The 16,061-nt window shown below is 31.4% G+C and overlaps 1 protein-coding gene across 2 annotated transcripts in view; it reads left to right on the top strand.

Annotated features, from left to right (window-relative positions):
• LOC143255354 (neural cell adhesion molecule 2-like) overlaps positions 1-16,061 on the top strand; it is a 160,043-nt gene that overhangs the window by 111,485 nt on the left and 32,497 nt on the right. For both annotated transcript variants that reach the window (XM_076510868.1, XM_076510867.1), the window contains exon 8: positions 5,168-5,470. In XM_076510868.1, the coding sequence (XP_076366983.1) occupies positions 5,168-5,470 (303 nt within the window). The remainder of the gene's footprint in view (positions 1-5,167; positions 5,471-16,061) is intronic.

Here is a 16,061-nt window from a genome sequence, read left to right as displayed (position 1 = left end):
AAGAGTATTGTAAGTTTGTTTCGCATTCATACTGTTAACAGATTTTGTACGTTGCTTATGTCGAGTTTTATTCTTGGTTTGGCTGATTTTTCAATACTGTGACAAGAGTTTATATATGCAAATATATTTTTAACTTTTACATGTACTTTAGTTTTGGAACATTTTATAAAGTTTATGACTATTATACATATAGTAATAACTGATTTAGATATACACTTCAAGACTGGGTGATGTAACAATGGAAATTGAAAGACTTGTTTCTCTAATCTGATATACATTATTCTTGCAACATTATCATCCACTTTTAGTTGGAAAAACTGTAAGTTAAGTCCATTAGATTTTTGAAGTCAGGTGTCACATTAATGTTATTCCAAAAATCAATGCTACTAACATATTTTTCCTTACAGTTCAATATTATCAATATCTATAATAATTATAAAGAAATAACAGTAGTAACTTAATATTTTCAGAAGTATTATTTGTGTTGTGGCTCAGCGGTATGTCTGCGGACTTACAACGCTAAAAACCGGGTTTCGATACTCGTGGTGGTCAGAGCACAGATAGCCCATTGTGTAGCTTTGTGCTTAATTATAAAACAACTCATTTGTGTTAATTTATCTTATTGACTGAATGATCTTGGCCAATTGTAAAGAATACAAATATATTTGACAAAGAAAGTAAGAGCCTTCCTGTGAAACGTGGAACCACTCAGACCAGAATTAACTGATTGGTGTACTTATGAAGTCTTTACTATGATTAGTCAAGATATCTTTTTTTCTTTTTAGAAATGAAAACCTATATACCAAAAGAACCCCTTTCCAAAGTTGGAAACACTATCTGTAATATGGTAAATGGGCAGCTTATCAAAATTTGGCCTTGAGTTTCAAATAAAGAAAGCAGGACGAAAATATCTCATATCAAGTCAATGGAATGCAGTACTGCAACTACGTCGTAATAATATTTTGCCTCTGATCCACGTAACGTTATTTGATACATTTAATAATTCTATATACCCTCATAGAAATTGCTACAGGTAGTCCTTTTTACTATAGTTAATGTTTCTATACTCATCATTACATGAGTTTATTACTTTTGACGTAGTTACTAGAAATAGTAGTTCACCAAGCTCGACGCACACTCAAAAAGAGTGGGAGAAGTTTATAAGGAGCAGACGAGTCAATACACATTTTTTTCTTTCTTCAGATGAACATATATAAAAGCAGTGACAGCCCAATAAATTTTCACTCTCTAATGCTTTATTAAAACAGTATACGAATTGCAAGAACGTTCAATAAATTGTATGCCGACTCTTCTAATATAAACCTGGTATGATCATACTACTCAAAAATAGAATAATAATGAGTTATTAGAAGAACATTCAACTAGATGAGGTTAACCCTAAATTATAGCAGTTATCTCACAACTGATGTATTTCACTATAGCAATGAGCCTGTTTATACTGAAAAATATAATACAATTTGTAACTAACCATATAAATGCATTCCTTCAGTTACACATCTACCCTGCTAGCTCCAGCGTTAAACCTTACTCTAATTGGACTATTATGAAGTATTCAGGTAACAGTCATTTGATTTGGTTTTCTACATTCATTTGTTTTTATCTATTTGTGTGTTTGTTTGGAATTAAGAACAAAGCTACACGACGGGCTATTTGTGCTCTACCGAACCACAAGGAGAAGGGAGTAAGAGCTCAACCTTTTTATAGCACAATATATATATATTTATAAGATATATATATCTTATAAAAATAAGATCAATCTTATTTTTATAAATAATTATTAATAAAAAATAAGTTAATTATTCATAAGCGTATGTATATATTTCGACGTTCGGGATAAAAATAAACTGATTTCACTTGAGAAAAACATTAATAATCTCTTTATATATGATTTTCAGTTATTTATATGTTATTATTTCCACTATAAGGCCTGGAATTACCTCTCGACTCGTAATCTGGGATTCGGAGGTTCGAATCCCCGTCACAACAAACATGCACATCATTAATTTGACGGTCAATCCCATAACAGCCGTCCTGAAATACATTTTATTTCAATTGAGTTTCTCATCATCTCTGGTCAATCCAATTATTCATTGGTAAAAGGGTATACCAAAAATTGGCGATAGGTGGTGATGACTAGCTGTCTCACACTACTAAATTAGGTGCAGCTAGCGCACATAGCCCTCGTGTAGCCTAGGGTGAAATTAAAAACAAATAAACATGTATCTCAAGACGGCTGGTAGGGGTATTAAAACTTTTATTAAAATAAAGTATAGAACTGTGTTTGCCTTTTTGGTTTATAGTGTTAACCTATTTTAACGAAATAATAAAAATTATAAAAATTTGTTTTTTTCTTATTTCACGCAAAGCTACACAAGGGCTATCTGCGCTAGCCGTCCCTAGTTTAGCAGTGTAAGACTAGAGGGAAAGCAGCTAGTCGTCATCACCCACCGCCAACTTCTAGGCTACTTTTTACCAACAAATAGTGGGATTGACTTTACATTTAACGCCCCCACGGCTGAAAGGGCGAACATGTTTGGTATGACTGGGATTCGAAACCGCGACCCTCAGATTACGAGTCTAGTGCCTTAATCACGTGGCTATGCCAAGCTGCCGTTAAGAAATTACATTATTGAATTTTTTAAAACATTTTCATGGTTTATTCTATAACGTAGACTGCGAAATCTAACTTTTTCAAACAAAAGTTTCTGCGGGAATAAAATATTTCTCTTTTCACTGTAATGTTAAAGGCCAAATATCCACACTGCGATTCAAGAGAACAAAAAAGGTGTTATTACGGTACTTCTTGGAAGAATTTTAAGTAAAATAAGAGGAAGCATGATTCTTGGATGGGAGTGTTTATAGTGTTCCGTACACGTTAATGGAAGCCTAGTGTTATTACAGCGGGACCACTGAAGCTTGATAGATTAATAGACAAGCAAGAAAATACAAATATCTATGTATTTCAAAGTGATATTTCTTGAATTGTGCGCTCCTATTTTTACGCTCTGTAAAAATAATTCCTTATTTTGTCCGATTCACTTTCTTATCATAATCTACACGAATGTATTTTTGATCCTGTTATTTCCTAGCTCAGTTACAATGATTATTAATGAATTAATTTATATTGGCGTGATAGTTAGAGCGTTTGACTTGTAGTCTGAGAGTCGCGTATTCGCATTCGAATCCCATTACCGAATATGCTTAACCTTTCAGCCAAATGAACGTAACCATCTGATGGTCAATCTCACTATTCATTGATAAAAAGGAGCCGAATATTTGGCAGTGAATGGTGTTGACTAGTTGCTTTTTCTCTAGTTTATAAGTTCAAAATGAGGGATGGTTGATGCAAATAGTTCTCGAGTAGATTTGCGCGAGGTTCAAGAAATAAATAAATATTTATTTGGTTTCATGAACTGTCTTCACATTATCGCACAAACAATATTTTTTGGGATTAAAGTGTAAGTATCTAAAGAATTGTAACTGCATTATTTATTACCAAATATTTTCTCTAGGAAACTGTAACTGAAATGAAAATGAAATACTTCAGTTTGGAATGTGATAGATTTCATTTAATATACGTTTAATCATTTTGTGTGTGTGTATATATAATGTCATTAGATGAATTAACTATTAAACTAACAAATATTAGTTTATCTTTTTACCAGAAAAACTGCTCAAATAATGAATGAACAATACATACTTCCAAAATTTATCCGAAATATTAGGTTGAGGAATAATTCGTCAGCGTTTTTAAATAATTTCATTCAAGCATTACATGCAAGACTATACAATACTTCAATGCATGAACACATTACACCCAAAACATTTATTATGATACTTTATTTCATGTAATACCTAGGTATATAGTATGCATTGTTTTAAACGAAATTGCAAGAAATTAAATGCGAAAAGCAGATGGTGTCGAAAATGCTCGATTTTGTCCACTTGACATTCCATTTAATGAGCTGAAAATGAAAGCAAGAATTAAAGACATATAAAAATCAAACACACCATCTATTAGAGCAAAAAATTATCTACCAAATGACGTGAAATATTTTGCGAAAGCGTTTCATTTATGAATATATTTTTTAACTTATTAAGTAGAAGTTTTATTATAGAATAATATAATAGAATAAGAATAAGAATTATTCCTCAACCCAATACTTTTGAACAAAATTATTTTTATGCCTAAAATTTCACTAATGATTCCTATCTAACCAGAATAGTATAGCTTCCCATTAAAGGGCATATTTGGGCTTCTTTTAAACATTGCTGAGATTAGTCATTATTTATTTCAGTTCTGCACCTATCAGATGCCTATAAACAATAACAAACATATTAACATATCAACCTTTAGTAATAATTACAACTTCTAATTGTAATTAATGCCATTCAATATAATATTTGACATAATAAGTTTAATCATTTCATTAACATCAACATTATAATTCATACTAACGTAAAATATCCACGTCCTACTGAAGGGTTAAAAGGCCCCTTGTGATTCACAGAGGCTCTAAGATACTAATCCAAGTCCTTCATTATTCCCAATTACATCTACAGCTATCCTAACAGAGTTCCTACTCAAACTCAAACCCAATTGGAGTGCTCGACTGCAGTAATTAAGCATGTTTGCTAGCTTTGGTTATTCTAGACAGTGAATTAGGGTAGAATTCCAAAGATGACACACCGTAATTTTGAGGGGAGCAAGAAACTCGAGCTTTTTTGTCAAAATTTGGCTCGGCGTTCTCAAAATCTGCTCACAGATCGTCATCATGCCAGATTGATTTACCATATAGATAATTTTACACCTTGGCTCTCCTCGAGTTCGTCAGCTAGCTCCAAAACTGTGAGCAAACAAATAAATTTATGACTAAAGTGAATTTAGTGTAACTATTTTACACCATTATAGAAACGACGTAACGGATAGCTTAACAATCATTCCAATTATTCGTGCCTTTACTTATTTTTACCTTGGATGTCTAATGGAATCTGTTTTATCTAGTGTAAACAATGGGATTACTATTGCACAACAGTAAATTTCGTGCCATCATTCAAATGTTTTAATAATGTGATAATATCAAGAAGTAAATGCGTAAAATAGGCAGGTAATTAATTAGCTGTATCTATGTTAAATGTATTTCAGGTGTTCCGGAAACGTTATATAACTGCACAGTCACAAACCAGACACACTCTTCCTTTCGGATAGAATGCGTGGAAGGCTACGACGGTGGCATGAGCCAACATTTCATAATGGAAGTCCACGACACAATGCACAATGTAATTCGAGCAAATTTAACATCTAACTCTCCAGCGTTCCAAGCAACAGATCTGCCTCCTGGTGCCAGTTTTGTAGCAGTTTTATATGCTGTTAACAAAAAAGGCAGAGGAGAAGCTGTCATCCTCCGCCCTGGTACCTTGAAAGTCCCCGAAACTCTTACTCAAAAAGGTAAATAAAGTGCATTGGAACAAATGAACATTTCTATAATTATTTAACAGTTACTTTAATTGCGTTTAAAAACTAACTTTAGCCCCGGAACAATTTGATTTTGATAACATTACATTAGAATATAAAATCAGTTTGCTAAAGTTAATAAATTGAAATAAATAGGAAATATAAGACTACTTTTTAATATATACATAATGTTGTCATTACCAAGAATATTTTCTAAATGTATACTGTTATTTTTATTATTAATATTATTCTAAAATATAATAAACATTTAGCATTACATAATATTTCTTTTAAGTCACGTATGTGTTATAATATACGTATGATGATATGCAACAGCCTTGGTTAATGAAGCAACAACAAACATTTAAATATAGGTTGAAATTTTAATATCTAATGAAATAATTGTATCAATTTAAATCAGAGAAACAATATGTTTTTGTTTTTTTCAATTAGAAATGATTTTTAGATTTAGTAACATATCTTAAAGGAAATGTTTACGAGTCTGAAGACATATAAAATAATTGAATTATTTAACAAAGTTCATATTCTAAAGAAAATATTGATTTATATACCATTAAACCATTGAAGGCATTTTAATAATCGAATAAGACGGTTAGCATTGTTTTTGGACCGGTCAGTAATAGCCTTATTATTGCAAAGCATAGCTTCATTCATATAATTATCGTTAATTCAGTGCTATGAAACAGTACTTCTTTGAAATACTGGTTTATACTGACTAAATTGAATGTCAAAAGTAAACAAACCTGATTTTGATTATGTCTTTTAAAACATACGATTGCAGAACAAGGTGTTACATTTGTACAATTTAATCAATCGAAACTGGATTTATTTAGAATTTCTAAAGTTACTAATTCTGAATAAAGACTCGACATTTAACACAATAGTATTCAAACACCTGCTAAACATATGCAAATAAACATCAGCATTTACACATACAACAAAACTTATTTCCACTGAGCTACATTAGTCATTATTAACACACATTTAGTGTTTAACATTTTGCGATATTATGTCATTTAACAAATGACAAATATATTCTGATATAATTCACAATCATTTCTTTTTCTTTGCAGCTCATACTCAGTAGGTCGTGCCATAATTTTAGTCTTATATTATACATTACACAACATAAAATAATGAAAAAATATTTTGTTTTATAAGAAAAATATAGTACTGATTTGTAAGTTTTCTTGGCAGCATATGTTGAAATAGTGAACCACAAGCATTTGAAACACTAAACTTCTAAACTTTGTGTCACATCAAGAATTAGTTGGCAATCTTTTGGATATTCACAATGCGTTTGATATCTGTTTAGATATTGCTGCTAAATCTTGAGTATTATTTCTCTGACACTGGTAAATAATTTTATATTCATAGTGAAATATGTCCTAATATTTTAAAATCAAACTTACCTAAAGGGCTATCTATATTCCATCCACTGCAAGGACTTTAAGCCTTGATATTGACATGTAATTCCATAAACTTATTATTGATACTTACCAGTATACTGCGCTGCATGTAATAATACTTAAGAAATGTTCAGCTTGCATAATCCAGTTTTCTAACACATAGACTTTAGATTATAAATGAAGTTACTGCATATACAAAAAAATAAAAAAAGATGAATGATAAACTTTCATAAAACTTGTATATGTACTCTTCTGTAGCAGTCAGTCTTTTAAGAAGTCTTAGGGCCACAGGCATTGATGTATAACCATTAATGATCTTGTAAGTTTGCTGTCGTTTTGTAGTAATCGATATTTTCAATGATAGAATAGAAACTCCGAAAACTTTAATTTGTACTTGAAGATGTAAACAAGTGTGTGTATAATTACTAACTGAGTATATGATACATTAAAGCGAAGTCTAATCTATTTGACAATATTTACATTTGAATAATCACATATTACTTTTATTTGACAACAAATATCAGACATTTTTATTCAATTTGAACAACAACGTTTGTCTATCAACAATGATACATACTAACATGATAACAGAAATAGAAATAAAATATTTATCTGTCTGTGGTATAATACAGAAACAATAACACTGTCCAAATTTGTTTAAAATGTGAGTTTTAATTTGATAGTGTTATTTTAACCTAATTTTCATGCTTCGTTTGAGATTACTGTTTTCCATTGTCTTTTATTTGATGTTTCACAATAATATATGGTTAAATTAATATGTTTCATTCTTAGTCAACATCTCGGAAATCAATAACCTAAAAGCAAATGATTTTCTGCATAATGTGAAGTAATTATGTAGTCAAGAAAGCACGTAATATGCATCTTTAAAAAACTAATATAGAAAAATGGAATTTCTGTAGTTTTCTTTTAGATGTATATTGATTAAATGATGCTTGTAACACAGCCATAAAAAATGCGGGAAAATTGTACGTATCTCTTCAACGTCAAGAACTTTTCTGTAACTACCTTATTCTCATTTAGACACGAATCAATTATTCACTCCATTAAACAAGCAACGTTAAAGCGAGAAGTTCAGAATTCTTAATAGTCAGAAACCAGACAACCATTAAACCGCACAACTTTATCATTGGTTACTTCAGAAAGAAGTCCAATTAATCGTTTCGAATGTAGTCTTATTTCCTTTGAACTGAAAATTTTGTACGTGAACTGCTTCCCTTTGAGAGGACAGTTCTGGTAGCGTGACATTTGTGACATTAACAAACAACAAGAACAACAGAAAAAAAAAACACCAGTTGCTAGGGAATTGGGTTCTTTCTATGCGATGTTTTTGCACTGAATGTGGTATGTGTTGTTCTTAAAAGTGCAGCTTACGAATTAGTAAGGATAAGATAAATTAAGGAAATTGACTTTCGGTAATGCCACATTGATTACTGAAAGAATCGAAGTATACACTACAATATTAAATCTCATAAAAAGACACATTAGGTGTGAAAAAAAGGTGCAACCAAGAAATTAATGAAATCAAAATTGGCAGTTAAATTGCACCTACACTTTTAGTAATGATAATAATTTTAGATAAATATTCACCCATCCATTAGCTAGGCCATGTTCTTTCATTTATCTTGGAGCACGAATATTTGCTTTAAAATTATTATCAACGCTATAAGTGTAGCTACCAGTCTGACCGCCAAATTTTATTTCATTTCTTAAAGTAGAATGCTAAATCCCTTTTTGACAACACCTTTTTTCATATGAAAATTGTTTTGTTTTAAATATCATGACTTTCTTATCAATACGAACCAACAAGTGAAATAAAGTAAGAAAGTGACACTCGATAGTAACCCTATTATTTGGAACAGAACAATATTTTACAGAACCAACCAGATTCCCTAATATATATGATAGTAGCTTTTCGCTTTAATTTACTTTATTAGTGACGGCATGGAAAGTAGACTAGCAGTTTATTTCACCACCCATATGCACTCGGTACAGCCATGTATGTGTTTTCGTATAGCAAAACCACATCGAGCTATCTGCTAAGTCCATCGGTACAGACATATCAAGCATCATTATTTACACTAATTACTTAAGCCAATATCAAATAACGCTAAACACTCTTTAATTAGCCAAATTCAATAAAATTTAGCAAATTTCTGCTTAAAAATTGACATTGAGTCGTAATGAATAATAACCGTCCACCAGTAAGATTAATTTGAAAGATTGAGCGAGAAACTGCTAATCTAGTTTTCTTGGCCTAACTAATACATGTGTATCTGCAGGTCCTCTCATCCAATAATTTTACTGTTCTAAACCCGCCGTCTTTAAACCAAATGACAAAATCAAAAAACCTGAAAACGGCCTATCCTAAGTCGTATATGAAGCAGTAGCAAAAAATACAGACCAATAATTTTTTGTTGAATAACAATCGTGTCTTATATTTAGACCAAATATGACAACTAATTGTAGATTGCAAGGATCTATCACATAAGTTAAGTACGTTTTTCTATCGAACAAAGTTCCCGTATGTGCAATGCGAAGAAACAAAACAGGAAATATTCAATCAAAATTGGAAATTTTATATCTCATGTATTTCTTAACGTATTGTCTTAAAATTTGGTATGTGTAGTAAACGTTCAGTTCAACTTATCCACTGAAAGTATTCGATAGTTTTGATTTACACAGCTCAAGCTAAAGAAAGTAGAAGATTGCTAAATTTTCACTCGTATTAATAATGTTTGGTCGTACAACACACTACCATGTGTGTTGATCTTACCAAAGCTTCTGGTATGTTCATTGAAGGTTTCAAAAATATACATGAAGCTCAGTGTCATGTTTAATTACGACAACTTTCATACTTTGATATGCACACAAGATCTGTGTGTTTAAACTTTAACAATATACGGTTATCTTGCGATTTTACCAATATACAGGTCATAACTTACATACAGTAGCTGTATGATTAAATATGAGTAGCATACAGACGTCAAGACGTTTTGCTCATATTATAACAGTTATCATATACACACAGTAGCTGCTTGATTAAGTATGGATAGCATATTGTTGTGAAGTTATTGTCTAATATCGTCTAGATATTAATTTACACACAATAGCTGTAGGACTAAATACTGACTGCATATAGACATCAAAAGACGTTGTCGATATTATACAAGTTATCGTATACACACAGTAATTGTATTATTTACTTTAGTAAATATACAGTTAACAATAGATGGTGTTAATATCATTAAAGTTATCAGATACACAGAATAAATGTATGATTAAATATAATCACAATATAGTTCTTAACAGACGTTATCAGTACTATCCAGGTTATCCTGTTTTGTCAGTTACTCTTTATGTAGAATGTTTATCTTAATAACGTATTAGTTCAATCAGATAAATCGCGATAAATAAACAGCTTCACTGTTACCTTCATCATAAAATTCTACCATATAACTAAATATTTATTGTTAAGTTTTCCAAGATACGCTCTTGTTGTTGTTGTTTTGAATTAAGCACAAAGCTACACAATGGGCTATCTGCGCTCTGCCCACCACGGGTATCGAAACCCGGTTTTTAGCGTTGTAAGTCCGCAGACATACCAATACGCTTATGAATCTGGGTTTTAATTGTACGTTTACTTGTGGTATAAATTTCTTTATAGTATTATTTGGTAAAGAACATGACAAAGTTTCATGAAATTAAGAGTTGTGAAATTAGTTTATCTCAGTTAAAAAAAACAACAAAAAACAATCTCATAAATCCAATAAGTCTGAAAAGTTCTCAAATAATTTCCGCAAGTTTTTTTTTCTTTATATGTGAACTGTGAGATATAGAGAGCCCATTTTATTGTTTCATCAAAATGAAGTACCAACCATAAGGTGCTAAAGTGATTTAATAGCATGGCGATTTCAGATTTATGGAATGGCCCGAAAATTTTATAGATATAACTTTAAACTCCCTTTCATTACAAACACCATTGATGTTTTCCCATGTGGTATTGAGAATCAGGCTCGATTGACGTTTATCTAATTATTTCTTGAACAAACAGCTTTCCAAGTGGCTTCACTTTGACTGAGCAATTCGCCGGCTGTTATTTATGGGACGATGGTATGTCTGTTTGTGGGTGTTTTGCTGTGTGTAAAAATCTTTGATGGAGTGCATGAAGGAGAATATCAAATCTCAGAAGTGTCATTGCAGCAAACCATCTATTCAACTTGTGGCCAACTTTCTTTCATTTTGAATCAGATTTTATTATTTTATTACCATTTTCTTCCACCTAAATTTAACACATCTAGTAGCAAGCTTTCTCATTTTATGTTAAAATTCTCTTTCATTAGATAGAAAGTTAAAAAGTGCAACGAACTTCATTCACAACTTACTCAATTGTATGAGACTACAAAAATTAAATAACACTAACTACACATCAATTGCGCTCACGTATGGTATCGATCAATACAAAGGGAATCAATGTCAATCATAGTCAACTGATTTTATCTCCAAAGAAAAACGTCTTAAAAGTTCTACTAATTTTTACAATCGTGTCTATGTTGCACCTTAATAAAGGAAATCTTCATTTCTGTCTTGAATGCGTGTACAGACACACAAATATATATACACATATAAGTAGAACAGTAAACATTTTGTTATTAAGTATAACTTGCATTAAGATGTAAATTAAATATCGGTTGAGTACATTTTCCAAAAATGTAACTATTACAAAATCATTATATCCTATTGTTATATCATGTACACAAAATAATACTCTTCTAAGTATTGAAAATCATACGTATAACGATCACTACCAGTCAGATACAATTAATATTAGATATAAAAAAACTTTAACGTTTCCAATATACCTGTAAACAAAATATGTATTTTGTATCTAAATTTATTTCAATCAATAAATTAGAAAAAAAAAACATTTGCTAATAACAAACTGCATCATCGGGATTTTCTCTTTGATATAGAAAGCTTATTATTTTATTACCTGTTATTTTACTCTTATTTCTTTTATTACAAAGCGGTACTCAATTTTTATCCTATAAATTACAACTACAGTTCTTGAAGTATTTGTAAACTTTTGATGGAAATTGTATGTAAAATTATATTTCAGCAATCGATATTAAAAACAATGCCAGTTTAATTTAGAAAAAACAAAAGGTATTAATGTGCAATTTTCATAAAATAAATAGGCATTAAAATTTTGCACTTTCTTTGTGTGATGCCTTGATAGTTTTAGTAGCGACCTCTGTTCTTATGCTCATTTTTTATTTTTTTTATTTTGCGCAAAGCAATTCGAGGGCTATCTGTGCTAGCCGTCCCTAATTTAGCAGTGTAAGACTAGAGGGAAGGCAGCTAGTCATCACCACCCACCGCCAACTCTTGCGCTACTCTTTTACCCACGAAAACTGGGATTGACCGTCACATTATAACGCCTTCACAACTGAAAGGGCGAGCATGTTTGGTGCGACGGAGATTCGAACCCGCAACCCTCAAAATACGAATCATACGCCTTAACCCACCTAGCCATGCCGGGCCACGTTCTTGTGCTTATGAGATATCTTAAGGAAATGTACCCCTCGTACATTTTCGTTTAGATGCAGAACACTAATCAAATAATAATAAAAAAGAAATCTCCAAAATTCTGCCGGAAAGCTGTTTCTTTTTCTAATTATAAAATAGTTTGCAGCTATTTACATTATTTTCTCAACTACGTTTCGAAACAAGTGACAGAAGCTTGTTTCTTTGTTCTAGCGCATGGCTATTTGAAGTTCCTCTGCCCTAATCGCTCATAACTTTAAGGTGATATACTGAAAAGAACGTAACTAATCAACACCACCCACCAATATCGTTTGGGCTACTTTACGCCAACGAATAATGAGATTAATTGTTACATTGTGACACACCCATGGCTGAAAGGGCGAACATATTCGGAGACGCATTTCAATCCCGCAACACACGGATTGCGAATTCATTGCTCTAACACCCAAACCATCCTATGACCTGTAAAGATTATGATCATTAACAAAACATTTTGATGCAAAATAATAGATATGGTGATACAAAAATATATAAAATAAATTTTGAAGAAAACAAGTGGTTTATCCAACGGCAGTTGTGAAAAGTGGCTTGAATACCGTTAATACGTTTTGACAGTGATGATTTATATGGAAACACAAAGTACCACTTCAAAACAAACGAGAAAACAAACGCTTACGCCAGCAAAATGTTTTAATATGTGGAAAATAATGGAGTCTTTGTAGGTTGAAAATAAAATCAACAATCACATGCTCCTGGATGCGATAATAATTCAATGTTGGCAACAGTGCGTTATTTCGAATATATTTTTTTAATCACTTATAACAGTTTTAAGTAAAGAGTTCATCTGAACTGCTTATTAATCGCCTACTCACTGTTTCAATGGTTTCTCAACATCTAGTGTTGTTTGATAGATGTCAGCCATGTACACAAACAACGTTAAAGTATTTCATTATCAATATAATATCAGTTAAGGCGTTCCATTCAAACTTTAATCCTAGGTAAAGAACTTCTCTCTTTTCTGACTTTAGTTCAAACTCTACAAGTGCATATTTTAAAACTACGATCAATTCTTGAAAAAAGTTCTTAGAGAAGATTTTATTGCTGAAATATTAACGAGTAAATTCCTCTTTATCTGTTAAACTATGATCTGTAGTCACTTTAAAATGGGCCAAAGTGCATTGTTTATCAGTCGATGTATTTGTTGAATAAAGATAGTTGAACAGATACGGAGAAAATATTCACTGTAAAGTGTTTGTTTTCTCACAGAGCTCTAATGTCGTATCACCGTCCCAAATATTGAAATGATAGACCAAAGGGATGGTGTTACTAACAGTCAACATTTGAGCTACTCTTGACTGATCGAATAATGATGTTTATCCGTAACGTTCGAGAAGTCTCAATAATCTCAAAGTGTAGAGTGCATTATTTTTTTTAAAACAGGTAGCAGGTTATGAACTCTTGGTTTTACAGTTTGAGCTTTTTCTATGATGTACAGTGTACAATGAAATAGTTTCTATACATGAAGGTGGGGGAGCTTGATATGGAGCGAATGGATTTCGTTTCACGGTTAGGGGTGTTTGATTTTCATTAAATGGTGTGAATTAATTTAGAACATTTTACCTCACTGTACAACCGTCCCAAACTATTGATATTTTTGCAAATGAGACATTTGGATTCGTGAGCAAATTTCGATCGAAGTCGTATGTAGTTATGGACTCATAATTACTTTGTCATTAGTGGAAAGTGGCTGACAATTCAAATATTACTATTATGTATTTTCTGACAAAATATTTAAAATACAAAGGAAACATGAAACTGTCGCAACAAGAAAATTATCGATATTAGAATTATCATAAAATAAAACTAGATCAGCCAGCTAAGGGAATTATTTAAATTTAAGTTTAAGCTAAAGTATAGCGACACACTATCAAACTTTATTGTAACGTGTGAAATAGTCGTCCCTAATTTCGAAATGATAAATTAGAGGTAACACAGCTAGTTTAAACCGGCTACAACTAACATTTTGGTTGCATTATCAGCTGAAATAACGTAACTTGCCCACCAATCTTATAATACACTCATGGCCCCAAAGTGCGGAGTAGTATTTTTAGGGTTTGAACTTTAATTCTACTGGAAGAAAAGATATGTTAGTGACTCGACATTGCCAGATGGTTGGAGTCGTAGGTTCAAATCCATGTCACACCATACATGCACGCTTTTTTAGCTGTTGGAGCGTTATTATGTAACGGTTAATTTCATTATTCGTTGGTAAAAAGAGGAGCCCAAGAGCCGGCGATTGGCAGTGATGACTATCTGCCTTCCCTTTATTCTTACACTGTTAAATTATGGATGGCTAGCGCAGATAATTCTCTAGTGGCTTTACGTGAAGTTTCAAAAACAGAAAAACAAACACAGATATGTTACAGGGCTATTTATTGTCAAGAAGGCAATTGTCACGAAACAATGATGTTCCAAAATCGTTTTAAGGTACCGTACTCAACCTTCTGTTTTATTAACATTTTCTCTATTATCGTATATATCAAAATTAGCACAAAGTAAGTGAAAATGTTTAGCCTATATAAATGTAAATTTTTCGGATAATGTATTATCATAAGACAATACCCGTATCCGCACAAACAAATACATTAAGAAATGCATCACATTGTTATTTCGTTTTCTCTCTACTATTATTATTTGATGATTTAATTAATTTGTGATAACTTTAGAATCTCAGAATTTAATTTGTTACCGTTTTCGTTCATCAGTGTTTTGTGTGAACAGTGTACAATATATATATATATAACTTTTCAATTAAACTTATTTTACTTGTGATAAAACAATTTATTTAATTATATAATCATTTCTATCAGAATACATTAAAGTGGTATAAATGCACATTATATTAGAAGTTAAAGATTCATCAAATTCTCTAATTCTATACTGGCCCGCCAATTGCATAGCAGTATAATTGGATTTATACCGCTAAAAACCAGGTTTCGATACTCGTGGTGAGCAGAACACACATAGCACATTGTGTTGATTTGTGGCTATCTTTCAATAAATAAACAAACAAATCTGTCCTGATAATCTCATTTTACTGATTAACATTTATTGTTGTGTTATATATACTGTAAATAATTACGTTATCTTGAAATATATTATAAAAATGCATTAATAATGTAAATAATTGTACAAAAGTAAATGTCTTATGCCTTGAATTTCAATGCACCTTGAGCAATTTACAATCAACTGATGAATTGAATCTTTAGAAAATAATGTTGTTGTTTTCCAAATTTATTTACAAAATTATTACCATTAATGTCCAAAGTTGAATAAAGAAACAATTTCATGATAACATGTTTATTTTTAATTAAGTAGTGGAAAAGGGCGTACTTCGTATTTTTGAGCTAGTAAGCTGGTTTCAAATGTGCGTGATATCATAACTTTCGCTGCACGTTAAACTGTAGATACGTTATAAGAGTGACAGTCGATGGTAGATTGTAAGGTAATGTCTTAAGTACAAAATATAACACAAAACCTAAGTGGAAGGTAATGAATATCTTAATAAAATGCAATACCATTGTTATAAA

The sequence above is a fragment of the Tachypleus tridentatus genome, chromosome 7 (genome assembly GCF_004210375.1).
Source record: "Tachypleus tridentatus isolate NWPU-2018 chromosome 7, ASM421037v1, whole genome shotgun sequence".
NCBI classification, from domain to species: Eukaryota; Metazoa; Arthropoda; class Merostomata; order Xiphosura; family Limulidae; genus Tachypleus; species Tachypleus tridentatus.
Note: the sequence above shows the minus strand (reverse complement) of the source record. Positions and strands in the feature narration are given on the sequence as shown.